Source organism: Chroicocephalus ridibundus, chromosome 6, assembly GCF_963924245.1.
Source record: "Chroicocephalus ridibundus chromosome 6, bChrRid1.1, whole genome shotgun sequence".
In the NCBI taxonomy this organism is placed as follows: Eukaryota; Metazoa; Chordata; class Aves; order Charadriiformes; family Laridae; genus Chroicocephalus; species Chroicocephalus ridibundus.
The window spans coordinates 12,520,795-12,542,634 of record NC_086289.1 but is presented as its reverse complement, the minus strand read 5'-3'; the positions used below and the strand labels follow the sequence as shown (position 1 = coordinate 12,542,634).

At 41.8% G+C, this 21,840-nt stretch overlaps 1 protein-coding gene across 4 annotated transcripts in view; it reads right to left on the bottom strand.

The window, feature by feature from the left end:
- The window catches only part of SORCS1 (sortilin related VPS10 domain containing receptor 1), a 304,249-nt gene that overhangs the window by 209,769 nt on the left and 72,640 nt on the right, over positions 1 to 21,840 (bottom strand). For all 4 annotated transcript variants that reach the window (XM_063338729.1, XM_063338732.1, XM_063338730.1 and 1 more), the window contains exon 2: positions 1,911 to 1,978. In XM_063338729.1, the coding sequence (XP_063194799.1) occupies positions 1,911 to 1,978 (68 nt within the window). The remainder of the gene's footprint in view (positions 1 to 1,910; positions 1,979 to 21,840) is intronic.

Genomic DNA, 21,840 nt, shown 5'->3' with positions numbered 1-21,840 from the left:
AAATGCCACAGGTACCAAAAATTTTAACACACTCCAAGAGATATTAAAAAAATTAGCTTATGGGATATTATTCCTGTGATATACACTAAAACCAAAAAAATTATTGAGACCCAGATGGACCTTAAACTGAAGGTTGAGGAAGGACTGTAAACTTCAAACTTAAGAATGAATACTAAGAGAATACTAGGAGCAGGTGTCAAATATGATAAGCCTGTTCATATATTCTTTATTAGACTGCTTTTTTGGTAATAGGATACTGGGCTAGAGGAAACAATCAGGCCATTACTATTGTTATTAATCACATTCTGACATTAGGACTGTCTGAAGTCCAGAAAAGTGTACTGCACTCACTAGCTCTAGGACTGCTACATTTCCAAAGCCCCAGCTTCTGGTACATCCTCCAGTGAAATCCCCACAGTCCCTTCTCTTTTAATCAGGGTAAAATTTGTGCCGTTGTGGCATGCTCCAAAGAAACCAATTCTGAAACTGGCAACAGCATAAGTTCATCAGCACAATTTTGTGCCTGCGTTCATACACCTGAACAAGAAGTATGTTTTCCACTCTGATGCGGCTGTCCTATTTTCAGTCTTAAACCAGTACCTCAACACAATCCTGCGTTGGATTGCACGAGTAAAGTACTACTTCAGTACGGTCAGCAATGGGAAACGAGATGTCTCTACATAGTGAAGCACCATACCTTCCTCAATGACTGATGAAACAGAGATGAATATTTCTCAGGGTGAAATGACCAAGGGTAGTAAGAGGAAACAAAAATAATATATTTCATATTTATGAATATTCTTCTCAAAACCATTGAGAAATGAAAGAATCTAGCCCAAACCCCCTTCAGAAAAACACTGCCAAAGCCACAGTCCTGAAAGGCTCTTTACTATGGTGTGCACCACATGGGGTTTCTTGTTTGTTTTATTTCTTCAGGCCAGTAGGTAGAGCACTAGTCTGAGTTCAGAATATACTCCATATCAAATCCCTCCTCTGTCATTCTCTTAAAAACCTGTGGAGTTCCTTCAACAGAAAGGTTATTTGTTCTCCTTCTGACCCAAAATCCTCCCTTGGAAACAAAAATCCTTTCCTCAACAAGTTTATCAAAAACAAGTTCATTCCAACAATATTCCTGTTCACCTCCATCAATGACCTGCATACAAAACTTGCATACAAGACTTCCCACCAAAGTTTCACAGATGGAACCATGAGAAAACCTCCCTTTCATCCATTACAGGTCATGAAAGTACCACTAAGGGACACGTGAAGTAAACACCCCTTAGATCCATTTTTCAGAGAGATAAAAACATCTGCTCTCATTGAATCTAAATAACCGCCTTAAGAAATAGATCATGGCCCAACTCTTTACTTTGGTTCACAGAGTGCATGGCATAATTTGAAATCATAGAAGTATCAAGGCATTCCCTATAAATCAGTCTAGTAGTCAACACCACACAAACGGAAATCAATTCTCTGGTACTAATTCTATCAGTTCTGAATAAACAGACACTGAATACTCGCACACAGGTATTCCCCCAGTCTTAGTAGCACTGATTTTTCACAAGGATCATTTGGGCAGTAGACAGCCCTAAGATCCTCCATTATAAACAAGGACTTAAGGCTGTTGAGTTCTCCTAAAAATAACCAGTTGGTTAATTTGATTCTAAATAAAATGGGAAAGGGGAAATCAAATGATAGCACATCCACGAAGTACATTATCTAGCTGAAACAAGACAATCGGACTTCAGCCTCTTTGTCCTTGAGTAGGAAAGAACAGAAGTGAGAGAGAGGGTTTAGCTACAAACCTTCCAGCACATTTAAAAAAATCCAATTAAATTCAATAAAAGAATTGTATCAGGCTCTTCCTATTTAAGTAAGGTGGTAATTATTAACTCAATTTATCTCCATACCTCCAAAGAGAGCTCTCTGTGATGCTTCCCAGGTTGTAGTCATACAGCTTTGTCAGAATTAGAATCACCTAAAGGCAAAAGAAGAAATCATGGTTAGTCTCAAACAATTACAATCTCATAGAACTGAAATGACCCCAGGGAGGGCTTAGGATTCCTTTAATGGGTGCTTAAAATAATTGAATGAATTGTTAAAAGCATTTGCCTAAACTGACATGGGAAGTATTTGCAGAGATATATGTTGAGCCAATCAGACCTTTTCTTGCTCAACTCCTCTGCATGATATCACCAACAGGTTCTTCCCTTAACCCCAGGAGGCAGAGTGCAGTGGGAAGAAGCTGACGTGCTAGACATAATGTTTCAGGATACAAGATGAGGTCTGCTGTATGCAGTAGAAATAGCGATTACTTTCTGCTCTGTTTCACAAGCACTGGAAGTGCTGATCTTTTTCACAGCTGAGGTGCACAGATAACCCACTGGCCTGTCTCCAGTCAAATTCTTTCTGGTTGTAACAGATGATACAACACAAGCAAATAATCACCAGTTTTGGCCTGGGAAACTCAGACCGGACATCAGGAAAAAAATCTCCATAAGGAAAAGAATTCAACACTGGGACAGGCTAACAAGAATACCTGTAAAGCCTCCATCCTTGGAGGGTTTAACGACCTGGCTAGACAAAGTCGTGGCTGACTCAATCTGTAGTTCGTGATAACACTGCTTGGAGTAAGAGGTTGAACTAGGGACCTCCAAATGTCTCTAACAACCAACATTTCTATGACTTCAGTGAAAAGTTTTAGATTTAGCCAGAATGGAAGTGCTTCCAGATTTAGGAGTTTTATTAGCTTTTTTGATAAACAGCTTTTCCCTCCTGCCAAAACAGACGCATCTAGAATACAATTATCTTACTGGGGGGAGGAAAGCAATTTTAGCAAAAAGAATTTCCAGCAAAACATTTCAGCCTGCTCTTTTGTTAATATCTTTAAGAAAAAAAAAAAAAAATTTACCAACTTTCAAGATGATGGGCTCCTTTAGCCAGACCTACATTTGGGACATAAACTACCAGACCATTACTATTGCTACTAATTTATTTTGCATTTCTCCCTGCCAGGTCGCTGTATATCTTATCCTCCTCTCTATCCTATTAAAACTGCCATAAATTAAAGAGGCACAACTCTTCTTATCTGACAAAATCCCTGATCTATATACCTCTACATTATTATTTTCAGCCTGGGTTCCTAAGAAATGAGGGTCACAAATACACATCACGCTGCTCCCTCGACATCACCAACTTCAAACAATTTGGCAGAGAAGCAAAGGACTGGAGGAAATTCAGTCCCTGTAAGCACTGTACAAGCTGGAACCAGCATGGCAGAGGAATAGCCACGTGGCTGCTTGCACCAGGGCAGAGGCACAGACCTCACCACTGCCTTTTCCGAAAGCAAAAGCCATCCTACCTCTTGCACACTGACAACCCCAAAACAGCCACACTGGGAACTGCCCCTTTCCAATACACTCAACATATGACAGACCAGAAAAAGCACGGTGATGTGGGAGATGAGGGAATAAGCAATCACATAGTTACTGCAATAGAGGAAGGTATAGGGCACAGAGCACACACCCCTGACAGACATCCTTTCCACAGCACAACTCTGTTAAATCCCTCACAGCACAGAGATGCTGCCCAAAGCATTCCTATCTGCACAAACACTAGTCGTGTGTGGCTGATGAGGGAAACAGGAGAGGCGCCTGGAAAAACAGCGGTTCACCAGGCCTGACCATCACCAAACATCCTCCAGAAGAAAAGCAGCCTCCCTTATTATCTGCTGCCATTTTGATTTCCCACATCCCACTATGCCCACTTACTGCTTTATGTCCAAAATAAGAGCCTCACCCTGCTATCTATAAATAACTGGCTGCAAACTCAGGCTATTAAAATGCAAACCCATCAGGCAGAAGACAAGGCGAGGGGAAGACACCCCGACTTTGTATCTCAGTGACACCGCACAAAGGGCTCCACAGAGAAACGAGGACTGTGGAAAGGCCCAGGGCCGGCCCCAGCCTGCCCCACTCCTGGCAGGGTGTGGGACAGGCCCTGCCCTGCCCCTCGCCTCAAGGTTCACGCGGGGCCTGGTCATGGCGGTGCAGAGGGCAGCCCTGAGGCTCCCTAAGCAGAGATCAGGGTCCTGCCACAAGGCTGCCCCTTGGCGCCGGGCCCAGCCCAGCCCTGCTGCATGACCCCTCGATCTGTCCCTGGGTCCCCATTTCCCCAGTGGCTCCCTCACATTCTCCCCCACCAGCCCTGCCCCGTGGTCTCGCAGCAGCAAGTCACCCCAGGCCCCTCCTCCAGGTGCCCTGACCACCAACGCCAAATCCCACCATGTCCTCCAGCAATACCCACCCTGTGGCAACTGGGGACTGATCCACAGTGACCCCAACCCACCGAGCGGCATTTCCCCCTGAAATAGCTCTATGTTTCCTGCCTGGCCTGAAGCCCAGAGGACAACAAGCATCCCCCCATTATAATGGGGGTGGTTCACACAACCGCCATGACCCCTCCCCTCTGCTCCCCAGGGCACCCTGACTTGGATATCTCCTCCGTCTCCCAAAACACACGGTCCCACTGCTGTCCAGGAGGTGCCTCCCTCTAAGCCTGGAGGGTCTCTGAAGAGGCAGCCAATGTGCGAAGCGCCAGCCGCCTGCCGGGCCATCAGATGGCGGATCTGCAGCGGGCACACATGCTTCGCGAAGGCTTGCGCCAATTAGGGCTTTATAAGTACTAAATTTCAATCTCCACCCTCCCAGGAATGCTTATCGGTGACAGCAGGGCAGCTGCCTGCTCCAGATACAGGACTGTGCTGCGGCCATCCCTCACAGCGCCTCTGAAAGGGTAATAAATCCCCTGCATATAAATACAAATAAATACAAATTGGGGCGGGGGGAGAGAAAAAGGAAGCGAAAGGGGTGCATGCATAAAGCCTTTCTGAATAACCACTCTCCCAATGAAAGGTAGCAGTGAACTCAATGAGGTTCAGTGCCAGCCTGCGTGGAGACCTTCCATACGATGTGGGAGTTGTGCGCACCCTCGGCTTCCAGCCTCCCTTGGATCTGCAAAGCAGCTGGACAGTTGCTTACATCTTTTTCCAAGCCTTGCTGTCTTCTCTTGGCCCTCTCCTCCTCTGCTTGCCAGAGGAACCAGAGATGTAAATGACTAATGAATATTTCTGCTAATGAATATTTTGACATCTGGTAGTTTTACAAGCAGACAGAAACTCGGAAGAGTAAATAGGAAAAACAGTGAGGTTTTTCCCCCATTCTTTGCCACTGGCTGGTGTAAATCTTGGGGAAGATCATACAAAGAATCAAAAAACACTTTTCCCATCTGTCAAACCCAAGAATTAGAATCAAACTAATTTTATCAAATACTAAGATTAGCAGTGTGTGATTACTGGCATTAAATAGACTGAGAATTATTTCTCACAAATCACTCAGATTTTTACTTTTTCCAACTGAGGAAAAATCAAAATTCTGAAAACTTCCATGAAATAAAACTCCATCAAGAATTTTAGTCTCCTCACTTGAGGGAAAAAAACTGTAATTGACAACCCAAAAAAATATGAAATGACAAAAAATTAAAAGTGCCAATATGAGAAATCAAAATATTTCACTCCTGGAACGTCTCTTTTGTTCTTTTTTCTTCCCCCAGAAATTTCAATAAAACCCACACAATCTTAGAGTGCTGTAGGTTCTTGGAACTGATGCAGGGGGAAAAAACCCAGCTGAATTCCATCATACTTTTTTTTTATATAGCTCTAACAATCCCTCTACAGAGGCATCCCTGGAGTCACTCAAATACGCACATTAGTTGCAGACTAGTTACATCGAGAACTCTAAATAATATTGGTATATCCTAGCATCTTAGTAAATTTAGGTCAAAATCTTAACATTTAACATTTCCAAGTTAATATTTGTATTTAACACCACGCTGCAGCATATACATGCAAGGCCAAGTGTACGTGGGTTGAGGCAATCCCAATCACAAATACAGGCTGAGAGGAAAACGGGTTGAAAGCAGCCCTGAGGAGAAGGACTTGAGGGTGTTGGTTGATGAGAAGCTCAACATCAGCCAGCAATGTGCACTCGCAGCCCAGAAAGCCAACTGCATCCTGGGCTGCATCAAAAGAAGCGTGGCCAGCAGGGCGAGGGAAGTGATTCTGCCTCTCTACTCCACTGTTGTGGGACGCCACCTGGAGTACTGCATCCAGCTCTGGAGCCCCCAACATAAGAAGGATATGGAGCGAGTCCAGAGGAGGGCCACAAAGATGATCAGAGGGCTGGAGCACCTCTCCTATGAAGCCAGGCTGAGAGAGTTGGGGTTGTTTAGCCTAGAGAAGAAGAGGCTCCGGGGAGACCTTATAGCGGCCTTTCAGTCCCTAAAGAGGACCTACAAGAAAGCTGGGGAGGGACTCTTTATCAGGGAGTGTTTCAATAGGACAAGGGGTAACTGTTTTAAACTGAAAGAGAGGATATTTAGATTAGATATCAGGAAGAAATTCTTTACTCTGAGGATGGTGAGGCACTAGAACTGGTTGTCCAGAGAAGTTGTTGATGCCCCATCCATGAAGTGTTCAAGACCAGGCTGGATGGGTCTTTGAGCAACCTGGTCTAGTCAGAGGTGTCCCTGCCCATGGCAGGGGGTTGGAACTAGATGATCTTTGAGGTTCCCTTCTAATTCTAACCATTCTATGATTCTATATGCACCAATTTGTTGGGTAATAGCTTAGATATCTCCGCTTAGTGCAGATATCCTATTCCCAAAACACATAAGGGCTTTCCAATAGGATACTTTGTCATTTTTGTGGACCTCTGTCAGCTCCTGAGTATCTTTAAGCCTATCTCTAGTTTCAGCAGTCTCCTTGTGTCATTTACTGTGGTTCAAATACTAGCAATAGGTCTGCTTAAACATATATGTGCAAAACAAACAAGTCATTAGGCAGAAAATTAGTTATTTCTGCCCTAGAGTTCAGTGTTCTCTTTTCCCCTTTGTAATGATATTTGAATAACCTATGCAAGGCCATGATTTTGGCTATATTTACTTTTTCAGAAAACATATTTCTCCCTTGCTGTTCTCATTCTTTGTTATTTAGCCTGCAAAGGTTAGTTCGTGTTTAAGAGTGTTTCTTTTTCTTTTTTTGCTCTGTGGCTGTCACTATGCAGCACTGAGGAACCTAATGAACAGAGACATGCATATTATGTTGTTCTAAATGTCAGAGTATGGGCTGTGAAGAAACACAGTAATGAAATGAAAAGTATTGTCTCACCTTTTTTTTTTTCTTCCTTTGTTTTTGTTTTCTGGGTCTGTGTATTTTTCTCCCTTCTTTACCGCTTACCAATCAATGCAAACTAACAAGAGCAAGAAGAAAAGAACAAGCAAACTAGAGATACAATGAAAAGGAGCTGAAAATCCAGTCTTATGCCAGCTCTGCTGTGAATACAGATAACCCTTCCTATTGCATAGAAATGCAAGGCTTCAGAAAGTCTGTTCATTTGGATCAGCAGTTGAAGTGGGTTATTCTGCCATAGCAGGTATGGAAGAGAAAGAAAGAGAAAGCTCTATAATGTCTGCATTGATAGCTCACAGGAAAAGATATTTGATCCTGGGTTTACTACATCCCCAGCGAGTGCACTAAGCGTGAGGTATAGCACTAAAAATGTTTTGTTTGAGTTACTTATATAAAGTGGAAAAGCCCCAGCAGCCAAGAAACAGACAGAATGCTTGGTGGGTTAGCACACTCAGCTGGGAAAAGACAGACTGATGAAAGAGGTACTTAAACCTGACTCACCTGTCTCCCAAAGGATACCAGTTCCCAGTGGCTATTCTAGAAGGATGGGGTATTCGCATCTTGGATACCATTATGTTTTTCTTCAAACTAAAACAGCATTTTCGAGAAAAATTTCCTTTATTAATCAGTCCTGACCTGTGATTGCTTTTTAAGACTTGGGATGTGAAGGCCCATCCATAGGTTTCAAGATGGAAATCACTGGCTGGACAGAAGAGACTGCTCTGTGAATTTGCAAGTTTAGGCCCTAGGAGGCTCTTTGCTACATTGGGAGAAATTCTAGGATAAGCAGGGCTAAATTTTTCCCAGATCTACTTTGGCTCATGTTCAACTGGTCCACGCTGCCTCATCGCACCCTTCCTTGCACTGCTGACTCAGGTTTAATACTGGCTTAAATCTTTGTCTTGACCTTGTTTTCAACTGCTCTACAAATGCATCTAGCAAGGCTCCCAATGGGTATCAGCCAAAGTTTGTCCTTTACTGCAGCACCAGTTCCAACTGTAATGCAAGGATTACCTTTAACCTGGCTTTTCACCCCCGCAAAAAATATTTAGTGTCAAACAGCACTGAACTAGCTGACCAGGAAGGTGGTGAATGAAAGTTCACACCCTGCTGCGGATCAGGCTCCCAACACATTGGGAATGAAGCAACAGGATACCACTCTGTAGCTGTGTAACTCCTCTGCTGCTAATGATGTGTGTCCAGAAAGCAAGCCGGCAAGCCTGCACTAAGCTATCTTCTGCACAGCTACACAGAAACCAGTAACTGAGCCAGCTAATTGCGCACTAGGTCAGGGATCTGTACCACTTCGCACTACTCACTGACAATTGCAAATTTACTTCTGGGAACACTACGTGAGCACTATGTTAAAAGGTGTCCATGCTTCTTCAAGCTAGGCCAAACGAAGATGTGGACTGGAACAACTGTTGTGTTTAAGGTTTGATCGCTGTTACCAAAGACCCACTGCACAAAGTGGTCTGTGATGTTCCAACTCAATATCGTTTATACCAACAATGCTCTCATCTTGCATACATTTTATCAGCTGTATTCTCACCACTACCCTCAGCTTCTCTCTGCGAATGCTTTCCACTTTACACAGCACAACAGGGTACTAAACTCAAACAAACAACTTTTATAGCTGCATGGTGATAGAGATTTTTCAAACAGAAGAACACAATAACATTTTTAAAAGTGTTCACTGTAAATTCTTGGGCTCTGATTTTTACACTTTTACCTCTAGATTTACCTAAAACTGTGCCAGAAAGATCAGTCCTACAGGATTCAAGTGCCAATTTCAAAATCACAAGAGGCCTTTGCTTATGACAGCACAAAACAGCACCTTTGCTTTAATATTTTCAGACTTCCATGCTTTGCATGTAGGTTTGCATCTGTTTCCATCAAGACTGCAGCTGTCCTGAGACAAGCCACAGAACTATTTAGTCAATAGCCCAGTTTCCTGACTTGTGCACCATCAACTCTCAGCGTTACTTGTGTTTAGACTGCTCCTTACTCAACATTTTGTTAAAATCATTTGAAAGTGCTGCAAATGTTATATTTGATAAAATATTTCTAATACCTGACTGCAAGCCACTTACGGCAGCTTTCTGAATCAGTTCGAGAACCAGTTTCTTCTGTAGACCGTTAGTGTGGTGATCAGACAACTCTTTTTGACCACTGAAGTCCCAGGGAAAAAAAAAAAAAAAAAGAATGCTGCCTCCCTGCCACCCCTGCAATCCAATGAAAGCCTTCAGGATGCTATTCTGTCCTGGCTTCTTGTCCAGCATCACAGACTTTTCTGTATCAAGCCCCAGCCTTAGCAACGTGTTCATTTTCAGCATAGGATAACCAAGTCGGTCTTCATGAACTTCATCATTAGTCCTGTATTAGAACTAATAAGCCGTCAAGAAGCTTCTAGTTTCAGTCACATGCCAGCTACATACTCAACACTACGCCCTGATCTTCAGGATGTGCCAGAATTTGACAAAACAGCAGTTACAACAGTCTTCCCTCTCCTCTGGTGCCCTCCGCCCATGCAAGGAGCATGCAACACATCCAGAGCGTTTGGCACTCAGAATGCCACATGGGCAGTTTGGTTGCTCTGTTGTTATAACCTGTAAGTGTTTTGGCATAGTGACTGTCTCACACCTGCACAGAACACAAGCAGTCTTCAATATAACAATATTTTGTTAATAAGGTATCGAAATACGTGTAGCTTTGTAAAATATGGTAATGGTGTCACTATCCTTTACAAGGCTCCCCTGATGGAACTGTCACACTGCCTTCTAATTGGAACGAGAGAAACAAATATCCAGGCACAATCAAGACAGTTTAAGTACACCTCAGTGTGCAGTGATCCATGAATCCCTTATTAAACTCTGGAGATCGCCTACTTAGCAAGAACATAAGTCAATAACAAAGAAGCACTAAATTAAGGTTTCGCAAGCTTGTTGGTCTTCTATAACTGAGCAGGAAGCTAAAGGACTTGAATCTTTCTTGTGCATTATGTGTTACTAAACCATGTTTGTCAGGCTAGACTGCAGTGTTTGAGAGTATGCACCATTTGATCAAAGACTGGAAATAATTGGGCAACGCCTATCTGTTCCCTTCTTCATCTCTCCCTTCCCAATATAGCACAGAACTTTAGGACTCAGAAAAAAAAGGGGGAACACAAGTGGAACACAGGAATATTTCACAATGAGCCTTTGGTGAGGCAGCTATGTGAGGAAATGTTTCCAAATAAATTCACAAATAAGTCTGAATAATTCATGACTGAGAATTTTACAGGCTGCTCATGAATAAAAAAAGACAAACTCTAGAGAACTCATTATTTGGGACAAATTACTTGTACAAATCTTGTTCTTAGTATTATTATTATTTAGCAATTTTATACCAGTCAGCAAGTATCAGGGTCTCTAACAACTATGCAAATACCAAGAACTATGGAGACATGAAGACTTTGTGATTTGCTTTCTTTCTGGACTGCAGATCAACAGGCTTCCTTACATAAACACATCAGCAGGCAAAGGAACAGAGGAAAAGTGTAATGATAGAGAAGGACAGCCACATGGTTACACAGCTAGACTACCAACTCCCCATTTCACTGCAGTCTTTGTCTGAAGAATCTGTAAAGTAAAAATCCCTTAATTTTTGTGCATCTTTCAGTGGACAGAAAAAAGGTCTGATATTGCTCGCTATCCAATCTGTGACAAGAGGCTGTAGCAGACACTTAGAGAGAAAGCATTAAAAGTTGTCCATGTAGAGGGCGATTCTTCCCCTTAATAACGTTCAGCAATCAGATTACGCTCTTCCTAATTCAAAAACTATTGCCACTATTGTGCCTAATAATAAAAGGATCAAAGAAAGCAAGCAAGGTTGATCAAAGATGTGGAATGGCCTTTTTTTAATGAGAAATGACTCAAACTCTAAATCCAAAAAAGAGACGGCAGAGGAGATATGAAAGACATCTGTAAAGTGCGAAGTGTCCTGAATTGATTATTCACTCTTTTTCAGTACGAGACCTAAGAAAGCAATTGAAAACGAGAGGTTCAAAATACTACATATACATGTGCTGGGAAATTCCTTCCCACTGTATTTTGTGGATACTGAAAACACAACGTTGGTTCAAATTGAGACCGGAAAAAATCAGTGAAAGAATGCACAATGCAGTCAATTAAATAAATAGAAATATATCTAGCACAATGTTTGCGTGAGTTTTTCCAAGCGTGCAATTTTAGCCACTGTTGGAGAGGAATATGGCCAAGTATAACAATGCTTTTATTCTTATAGCTACCATAGGTGGCTTTAGCCCTCAAGAATTTATCTAAATCTGTTTATAGCTATTCATATTTTTGGCATCTATTACAACCACCTGTAGGCGACAAATTCAATGTTTGCCAAACACGGATACTAGTATTTCCTTTTTTAATCTTGTATAATTCAATCAGTAGAGCAAGATGTATGGCAGTTTCTATTATACTCAGCTTACAGGGGTGCCTGGCATGGGGACAACTTTTAGAGGAGACTACAATATGAATTCTAATAAAGTGAGGTAAAATGAGGCATCTCTCTCAAATCTTTTAAAGATGGCCCCAGTCTTCATTTTTGTCATCAGGATGAAACAGAGATTTTTTTATGGTCTAAAAAGAATTTTAATCACCACTAAAGCAGAGAAAAGGAGATTGTGTTTCTGTAATAGCTAAAGCCCAAAGGCCCAGACACTGAGTTACTGCTTCTCCTGGCTCCAAAAGGAACCCAAACCTAAGCCTACCACATTCCAGAAGACCATCTTAGCCACTGACATGCTGAGTAACTTATAAAGGGGAATTAATTCCCTGCTTTAAGCCCTTTTTCCAACATTAAAATCTATTTTCACAAATTCCCTTTTCATTCAATGAGAATCTGTTTCATTGAAATATTTCTGAGCAGCTCCAAATATGATTAATGAACTCAAAAAAACCCCAAACCTGATAAATTAAAAGGAGTAAGGGGAAATTCCAGGGAGTAAATTACTGTAGGGAAAGGAAGCAGAGATATTCAGGTTCCAAAGTAAATGTAATAATGGATTTTCTTCCAATGGCAGAATTAGGCAGGAAAGAGGGGAAGGAGGACAAAAACAAGGGAAAAAACTGCCTGTCATCTTGAAATGTTTTAATACAAAGGCAAATAGTTAAGAAAGAGACAAGGTTCCATTTCAGAAGACAAAAGTTGGTATAGAGAGAATCGATTACACGCTATAATTGCATTGATGCTTAAAAGCCATTAGCATGAGAGCTCTGTGCATGTTTCAAGAGGGAAATGAAGTCTTCTATTTATTCATTTCACTGAATACCCACATAGGCCTTTGGGGGATTATTTCAGAATTAAGACCAGAGGAGGGTGAAGCCCTAAACTACTTGGAAGGAAATTTCTACTCTTACACCCTATTATATTCACTGTCAATCAGCAGCTCTTGCTTAAACACGCAGTTACTGCCAGTGATTTAGAGTGGACACCCAGAAAGGGTGAAAGGGTCAATTGGAGAAAAGCACTAAGCTGTTCTGTGCCTGGCCTGCTCTCGGGCTCGCTATTCAAACACTCAGCGACATGCAGGAGGCTCTGGGCTTTGCCAAGGGACAAAGATTTTAAGTGCTGAGAAGCCATTTCTGAAGCAAATTTGGAAAGCCTGCATATCTACAAGTGAAAACTTGCTTCTGAGGAGTTTCTCAGACACCTGATCTTCTGTGCAAACCAGTGTTCCAGCATAGCCACTGGCAGCTAAAAGTGCCACACTCAACACTCTCAGAAAAAGAAGGAGCACGCAAGAGGAGACTATGAAAACATGCCACTTAGCCATTAGGATCCTACTTTGCAAGATATATTTATGGTGATGCCTTTCTGGTTAAGACCCAGAAGTTTCTGAAGGATTTAGAAATACCCATAAACTCCAGACACACAGAGTATTTCCCAAACCAGTAATCCGAGTCTCCACTTGAACGTAATTCACCCAACTCTGTCTGAAGAAAGAATGAAGAGTAAAAATATCACAAAAGGCAAAGTTGAGAAAAGCTGAAACGAGAGGTCTTTCCTTGGGAAAGGAACTGCATCCTGGGGGAAAACTGGGGGTGGAGGGGGAAACATAACAACAACAACAAAAAAAGGGATTCGTGTGCTATATACAATAACCAGATTGCTTATTCTGGAGCTCACTACAGAATATAAAAGTGAAAAATTAGCATGCAATGAATAATTTATTTAGCACTTTACTGTTGTTTAAACAAATCACTTTCATGAAAGCAATGTGTATTCAAGCAATAAATCACTGTTTAGCACTCTGTCACAAGCAAAAGATACTACTTGACAGAATTATTGAATGATGTTGCATGGTCACAAGGCAACTACAACAGAGATAAGGATGATGTCCTCGAGTAATAGACTGCCTCCCTCTCACCCCAGGGAAGAAATTGAATCTTTGAAGTAAAACTTTCATCCAGGGGCAGCAGGGGTAGTGAAACTTATGACCATAAGTGCCTTTCATCTTTAGGTCCCAAAAGTACCCTGAAAACATTAATTGATCACTCCTAACAGCAGCTCTGTGATGTAGGTTGGTTTTATTGCCCACATCAAGCATACAGGGTTTAAGAGAATTTGTTATGGGAGGCAGGGAGGGAACACTTATCTGATGAACTCCTGGGTCTTCACTCTTGAAATCGTTCTTCCCTGTCCTCTAATGCATGGAGAGATGGACTTCATAAGGTCCTGACCTGCTCTAACTTTAAATCACAGCTTCCACCCTGTCTAGCTCTAACAGGGCATGAGTTAAATTCAAGCTTTCTATTCCTCTTCCTGTAATTCTACTATCTTTTTGCATCAACACAGATGGGAACATATACTTTTTCGACTGATCTTCAGTCAGTGATGAACAACGCTATACTAACAGACACAAGGTATGTTTCCCAGAAACTGAGAAAAAAAAGCAAGCTTGGTGCAAAGATGGCTTTTATTCAGTGCAGTCGTTTGTTACGCTGTGTTGGGGACATCTATTCTCCCAAATACCGGTTCCTCTAAAAGCGCTCTCCTAGCACTCCCAACACATCTTACACTAACAAATGACAATAAAATGCATAACTCTGTAGACAAATGTGGTAGGTCTCATCTTATGGCAACCCTTCGTGAATGGACTTAAAATAGAAATTAATTTACCTCAGGCCGAGGATTCAGAAAGTGTCTTATGTGCTCCTTTGGCCGCCAACACTATTTGGTCAGTCATTGCTCCTCAATAGTGCAAGATGCAAAATCAAGTCCTTGTGTTCTCAGCTTCTCCCAAATCAGCAGAAATCTCACACTTGAGCACAACAATTGCTTTAGTTTGTGTATAATCACATGAACAACAAAACAAAGCAAGAATTTACTGCTCTTGGTTTGACACAAACAAGTGAGACAAACCATCCATTCAGCTTCCACTCGCTGGTCACCACAGTCAAGGAAGTGGGAGGATTCAGAGTAACATAAGGCTTTCTAGCAGCAATGAACAGAATCACCACATGCTCTAGAAGGAGAGAGGGCAGAACGTAAGGACCACTAACCTTAACCGATTGGATGTCTTTATTACAGAAAATTAGATGACCCTAGAACTCCAGAGGAATGAGGTCAGTCTCAAAAAGAGACATTTCAGCCATCACCCAGTACCTTTTGTCATCTGAGATTCATCTGATTATATGAGAAAAGTTCTTGGGTTCCTCGCATTCTTTCACCCACTCCAGCTGCAACAAAATATGCCAGCAGCAGCTGTTTGTAATAAGCTGGAAGGCATCTTGAGACCAATTGTAATGCAAAGGTCATATTTTCTGAGCTGTTTGTAGACAGTAATTTGTAAGGTTGTAATGTCACATGTTGTCAATAATTCAAGGTGGGAAATTGAAACAGTTAATAGGTCATCAATTCTTCACTCTCCCACCTTATCTCTTTCTCCCCAAAGAGCTGTTAAACCATGTTTCATCTGAGCATATTCCTTGAACCTCAGACTCAAAGGTTTCATTTGTTTATGGAAAGAAACTTAGGATGGTAAGATGTAAGTAATCCCTTAACAGGCACCCAGGGATCATAACAGATATAAAGCGCGCGTTTCAGACTTGGGATATAAATTCCTGTTAAAGGTCTGTTCTCACTGGGGCTTTATATCTGTAGAACAGGTTGGTGCTGTCAGAATGAAAACTGTTGTATTTTAGCAAAGAGAGGAGGACTTAGTCAAAAACAACTTGTTAAAGGAAGTGAGATATGTTCAAAGTAAGATCCTCCCCCAGTTCTTTCAGGGAAAAAAAAACCACACCTTGTCATTAGAACATGAATTACAAGTTTTTCCTTCTTCCTCTTCCCCTTACCCCCCCCCCAATTTTACAACCACCAGCTAAAAATGAACCAGCTCCCATCGGTGTCATCAACTCTGACAGTCTTTTGGGGCAAACCTAGTAACAAGCACAAGCATTGACAACAGCAACGTATATAATTAACACTTTGGAAGCTGCACCCACTGAGTGGAACTCTTGCTGCATTCCCACCCAGGATCCGCATGAAATTAGTGCTGGCAAAAAAATACTTTGTGAAACTAGGAACATCCAACGGCCTGTAGCACTGATGCGAGCTCCCTCAAGGAGCAGATCACACAAACCTTGAAATGGAACTGTATGGTCACATCCCCATAGAAAGACTAAAATTGTGTCTACTATGTCAAAATAATGCAAGTGTCCTTGGTCACAAGGTAGGATTCATAGTCCATCATCTGAGAAGCCTGAAATTGGTATTGTGACAGGGAGACGTATCCACCTGATTAGGGAAAATTCCTCCAGAAAAAAATTGTTACATCATTCTCATTCTCTTGATCTTATTTAGAGCATAGCCACACACATATAGAAAATGCTGAAGAGCGTAACAGGACTGGAAGAAAGATAGAACCGTGCAGGACAGAAAACCTGTTACTGAGCCTTCCGTCAAGAGATCAAATCAGCTGCCCATGAGCGAGCGCACAAGTTATCTGCACCAGCTGCAGACCCACCACAGACTGAAGCGCAAAGACAGCTGTTTGTATTAAACTACACCCTCCATATATGACGAGAGTGCCTGATATTTACCTCCCCAGGGTTCAAAGCACATTTAGCTCACGTTCCCATGCCTTAGGGAAGGAGTCTGACAGAAACGAATGATTCCATCTTTTAATGGGCCATACTGTTTATGACTACTGTGTAAGTCAAGACATATTAACGCTAAATATCTTTAGGGAAGGTATTAGGCTTAAGATACTTTGAGCAGCGCTGTGGCCAAAATGACAGCCCCCTCAAGTTAAAAAAAAACCATATATCCCAAGGGTTTTATTCTTTAAAGAGGCCCTCAGGGCCCTCTACACCTTTCCCTCCCCTGCAAACTCCAGTCTCGTATTTGTCTTGCTGCATTTTTTAACCGTGCTGGAGGGGGACGGGGGGGAGAGATTAGATCTGGTGGAACAGGTGGAGGTTTTCCACCAAGCAGTGAATGATAGGAGCTGCACCCCTTCAGGACTCTGAGCAACACAAGGAAGGATGAGGGGGATAAAAGGAGGATAAAAGAGAATAAAAGAAGGATAAAACAATCAAGACTTTGTAATTAACAAGACATTCTGACCTGGGGTCCTTCCTATCTGTCAGGAAGAGGACTTGGCTAGATTTTAGCTGCCTTCTAGTTATAAATAAGAAGAAAGGCACATGCATATCTCCTGCAGAGAGTTCATTCCTTAAAATTAAGAGGCAGGATGGTAACTTGAACCTCACATCTCCTCTTTCTCCCAGCACACGTTTCATCAGGAAGCTAACTCAAAAGGAGGGGGGAGTCAAAGCATATTACAAACTAATGCACAAAAATCTTATTAACCCACTAAGATGTATGACTAAGATCCTATTATCTGAAGGATAAAAAACCTAAGCTGCCTTCTGCCTATATCCTCAAGGTTTTGGAAGAAAGTGTAGGAGAAGCACGGTAGTCGCAAGTGACTGGTGACCTTCATCTTAATTTCTCCTCCTCCTCATTTCCTGTCATGAGGGATGATGAAGGGGAGATACTCTCAGTTACTATGTATCAACTATTCTAAGTTTGGGGTTTTCATGGAGTCTTTTTGGAGTGAAAAAGCCAAGTCAATTCACGACTTCCTTTGTCCACAGAGGGCAAAACCAAAAAAAGATTGCTGGGTGGAAGCCTGTTACCCAGAACTGCAGTACCCAAATCACTCACTGTTTTTGACGACACTTTACCAGTGCTGTCTTCCAGGTGAAACAATGAGGATTTATAAACTTTCTGTGGAATCTGATGTCCTTCTAAACATGAGGATAAGAAAAAGCACTGATTTGGTCATTCCCGCTAGTGAGGTTATCTTTGTTCTGTAAATAAAGAGTAAGCTCATTTGTCCCTCCATCACTTCCTTCAACTCCTTTAGCTTTGCTTTGGGTCAAACCTCCAGCTCTTACATTAAACAAAAGCAGACCAACACACAGGTGCAAGGAGGACAGGGTATCATTTTGATCCTAGAACTTGCCCACATATCCCAGTCTCCCTAGTTAAGGCTGTTAAAATAGAAAGCACTGTATTGACTGTAATTTTCAAAATTCCTATAACTTTAAAAAGTCACTATTAGTGCTTCTGAACAAAATTAGCTACCCTGCCTGAACAGCATAGCATAGAAAAATGGCCCATTCCTCTCAACACACTACAGAGAAGTGTATTGTTTCATCAGCTGTATTCCAAATGCAAGTGAAAGCTGGCGGAAAGAGAATTTATTTTGAGCTCTTCTGGGAATTTCACACTCTAATACAAATGGTTTTATAATGAAAACATTGGGGTTTCAGGATTTCTGGGTGTCCTTCCACAACATGTTAACAGCGTGTGAGTTCCTTCCTACAAATACAAAAGTACTGATTAGCAAACTCTATGTGCAAGATTCATCCCCTGAAGTCTGACAGGAGATCCAGACACTTGAAGCCGTGACAAGTCACAGATAATCTGGGAACACTACAGCATTGGTTTAGAGATTTAATTTCAGAAGCACAGTTTGAAAATTATTTCTCCACTCTCAGATACCCCTTTCCTACAAAAGAAACACTATTTCCGAATGCAAACCTCCAGCCAAATAAGTATCTCTCACACTTATATCATGTTTCTGATTTCCCAGCATTACATTCCCAAATTCTAGTCCACTTGTCTTTACACTCAACCTTAAACTTCATCCTGTAGCAAGCCAATCTGCCCTTGGCCTCAGCTAAGAAGGCATTTTAGAGATCGGAATTTTGCCCTAAGGCTAGACTTGGCTTCCACTCTTCTCTCACCTGCATACCGTTAGCCCCCAAAAAACACTAGAAAAATATTATGGATTCATTTATTATAACAGAGAATCCTCCTGAATTATTTTAACAAATTTTCAGCCCTATCACCAGTTCACTGACCCATCTACTAAACTAATTTGTCTTATGCTTAGAGTCAGATATTTATCAAAACACAGGTACAGAATGGAGCTTTATATTCTGTTCCCTTTGACTTATGTTTTACATTTGACACGTGTGCCTCCAGGGAAGCACATACAATTTTTTCCCCAGAATCCCTGCTGCTTGCTCAACACCTGTCCTCAGGGAGAATGGTATTTCCGTATTTTTGCCTTTGAGCTACTCAAGCAACTGAATAAATAGGTCTTATGGAAGAAAAATATTCTCATTGTGTCACCTACCACCTTTATCCTCAGCTGCCTGTTCCATAAAACTCAGTAGGGAAAGTAGATTATTAGCCTTTACCCTTGGCTTGCTATTAATCAAGTAGCTCAGTGTTGTACCATAAGCACCACTAGTAGCGTATATTCCCCTGTAGTGTATAAGAGTAGTGTATAAGTAGTGTGTAAGAGATTAAAGAGGTAGGAGACAAACTGATGTAACTCAGTAAGTTTCCAGTGGAGCACCAATAATTTCCACCAGTTGGGGATATCAATCAGGTAAGGAAAGACACTCTGAGAAATTCCTGCAACTGGGGCAATGCACTCTGAAGACCAGATCCTTAGCTAGTGGAAAGCAGCAGAACATCATGAATTATTGCCTCCAATTTCCTTCACTGAAAGATTTGCCTCACTAAGAAACACACACGACTGGGAAAGCCCAAATGAAAGAGATGATGTACCCAAGGGCTGTGCTCTTCCGCCTCACTAACTGCACTGAGCCCAGGAGACCTGGAAAAAGTTTATAAACTGCAGGAAGCTCAACTCTCCAAGGGCTTTCCCTAATTTTTTTTTTCCACTGCAGAAAAAGTTTAATGCATGCATTTGAAGGCTACACCCAAACTGGAAAAAAGAAAGAAATTCTGTTAGTACTGAACTTAGTAAAATTAAATTTGTCAAAAAGCTAATGAAAGCCACATCCTACTTTGCAAAGGACAACACCGATGCTGTTTGCACCATGGTCACTGAAAAAAACATACCTGATAGTGGAAGGTGAGTGACTGCAGAAGCAACACTGTAGGTACCTTCACTGTGAAACAGCTCCCTGAATTTTATCACGGGTCTTGCAATATCTGCTGTACTAAAAAGAGTTGCCTGACACTGCAGCAGAGGCTTCTGTGCAATTTTATGAAATTAAAAAAGCTTGCTTTCCCATATGACTTAAAAAGATCTTATGAATCAGAGATAAACATATACATCTTTCATCTGGAAAAAGTCTCGTGAACTGTCATTATGACTGTTATATGACTGTCATAATGATTTTTTTGACTAGTGAAGATGTAATACCAAGACACAGCATCACCAGGCAGCAGCCTCTCCTTTTCTGGGCTAAATTACAGTCAGCATGAAAAGGTATCAGCTCTACGGATTTACTTGTGACAACCAAAAATAAAATTCAGCTCTAAGTAATGAGCTTCCTATCATTTTAAAGGGGATTATCATGGCACAAACGATCTAAAGATTAAAGACTACTCAGCTGTAACTGACTGACATGTCGTTAAACCAGTAAAATCTTTCCATAAAAACTGTCTTATCCTTATTCTTTGTAAACCTTATTCTTCTTTAGTAGAAAAAAAAAGTGTTAAGCATTTTGGAGGATGATTAAAGCAAAACAAGGCTGAAAAAGAAAATGTCGTATTATTTCCCAAAGAAAGAACTTGCGTCCTTTGGCTTTAATTTCCTTCATAGAGAAAACATGTTATTTGGTATTAGCTCTGTGTGAAATTTCTAACACAGTTTTGAAAAGGTGCAGAAAATACCAGCACAAAATGAACCAGATCATTTTGCTTGAGAAGAAATAGATGAAGAGGCAATAACTCCGGTTCACCGATACCAATGTCGCTAGGAAAAGGCAGACACCCTGAAGTCAAACAAGTCAAGCACAGAGCCAAAGAGTTTTTTGTTGTTTGTTTCCTCCCAGTTTTCCCTGTTCCTTCCTCCCTTTGCATGCAGAAAGCAAAGCGATTGCTCATGTCAAACTAGCGCAGTGACAAGGAACTCTACGCCTGGCAGAGAGAAAGGCACAGATTGAATGCAACCCTTGCCGTCGGCAGCACAAAGCCCAGCTCAGCCTGGCCGGCCACAGCAGCACTGGAAACACAAAGGGCAGCCCGATGTCCCTGCACCCAGGAAAACCCCAGTAATCACCCCTAGTGCCTCTGCAAAGCCCCACCGTGGGGTTACACCCTGTAAGAACTGCCAGGTGAGAGAACGGCAACGCACTGATGTCTTCATTCTTGTTCAACAGGAAGCATTAAAATGCCCACATCACTCACAGGTGAAAAGGTACACAAGCTGGAGCTACTCAAGAAAACACCTTTCTCTCTCAACTGGGAGGATGTGTGCAAAAAACCGGGAGGGAAGAGAGCAGCTCCTGGTTGAGCAGCGCTGACTGGCTTAGAGGAAAACTTCTCCAATATTCAGTTGTCTTATCAGACCTACTGCGTTCGCTATCCTTTGACTTCTGAAAACACATCTTGCTACAGCAAAGAGCGATTCGTCCCACTGTGTTCATCTGCGCTAAAGGACAGGCTGCTGTGGAAAAGGCCACTTTAAGTAAATAAAGGGCAACCGATTTTCATTGCAGCTTGTGCTGACGAGGAAATCATGGTTATAATTTCCACACCCAATTACCCAGCTTGCACTGGCAATTACACTAATTCCACATACAAGTTAGACATGGCACTGCTCAAGCACGTTGTTTACGCAGTGATCTGCATTTCCAATTATCATTTTTTTAATCTGGCCCTGAAGCTTTTAATGGCTGATACTGAAAGACTGGTAATCGGGAAGGGCAGTAGACCATGTTTTTTTCTGGAGATACGTGTTCATTTCATAGAGATACTGCTGTTTTGCTGAATAACAAATTCACTTTCTTCTTTTTCACTTCCTGAGGACCAAAGTTCTGATTTCTACCTTCGAGTACTTTGAAAAAAGCAGCGTATAGATAGCAAGTGGATATAGCATTACAGTGACAAGCAGCTTGCATTAGTACAGGAGCAAATTACTGCTTCAAGTCTAGATGACTAGCAAAGCTGATTAATACACTTCTTCCTTCCATATGTACAACCAACAATTCACAATAGAGATTTTCAGAAGGTTTTGGGGTTGGTTGGGGTTTTTG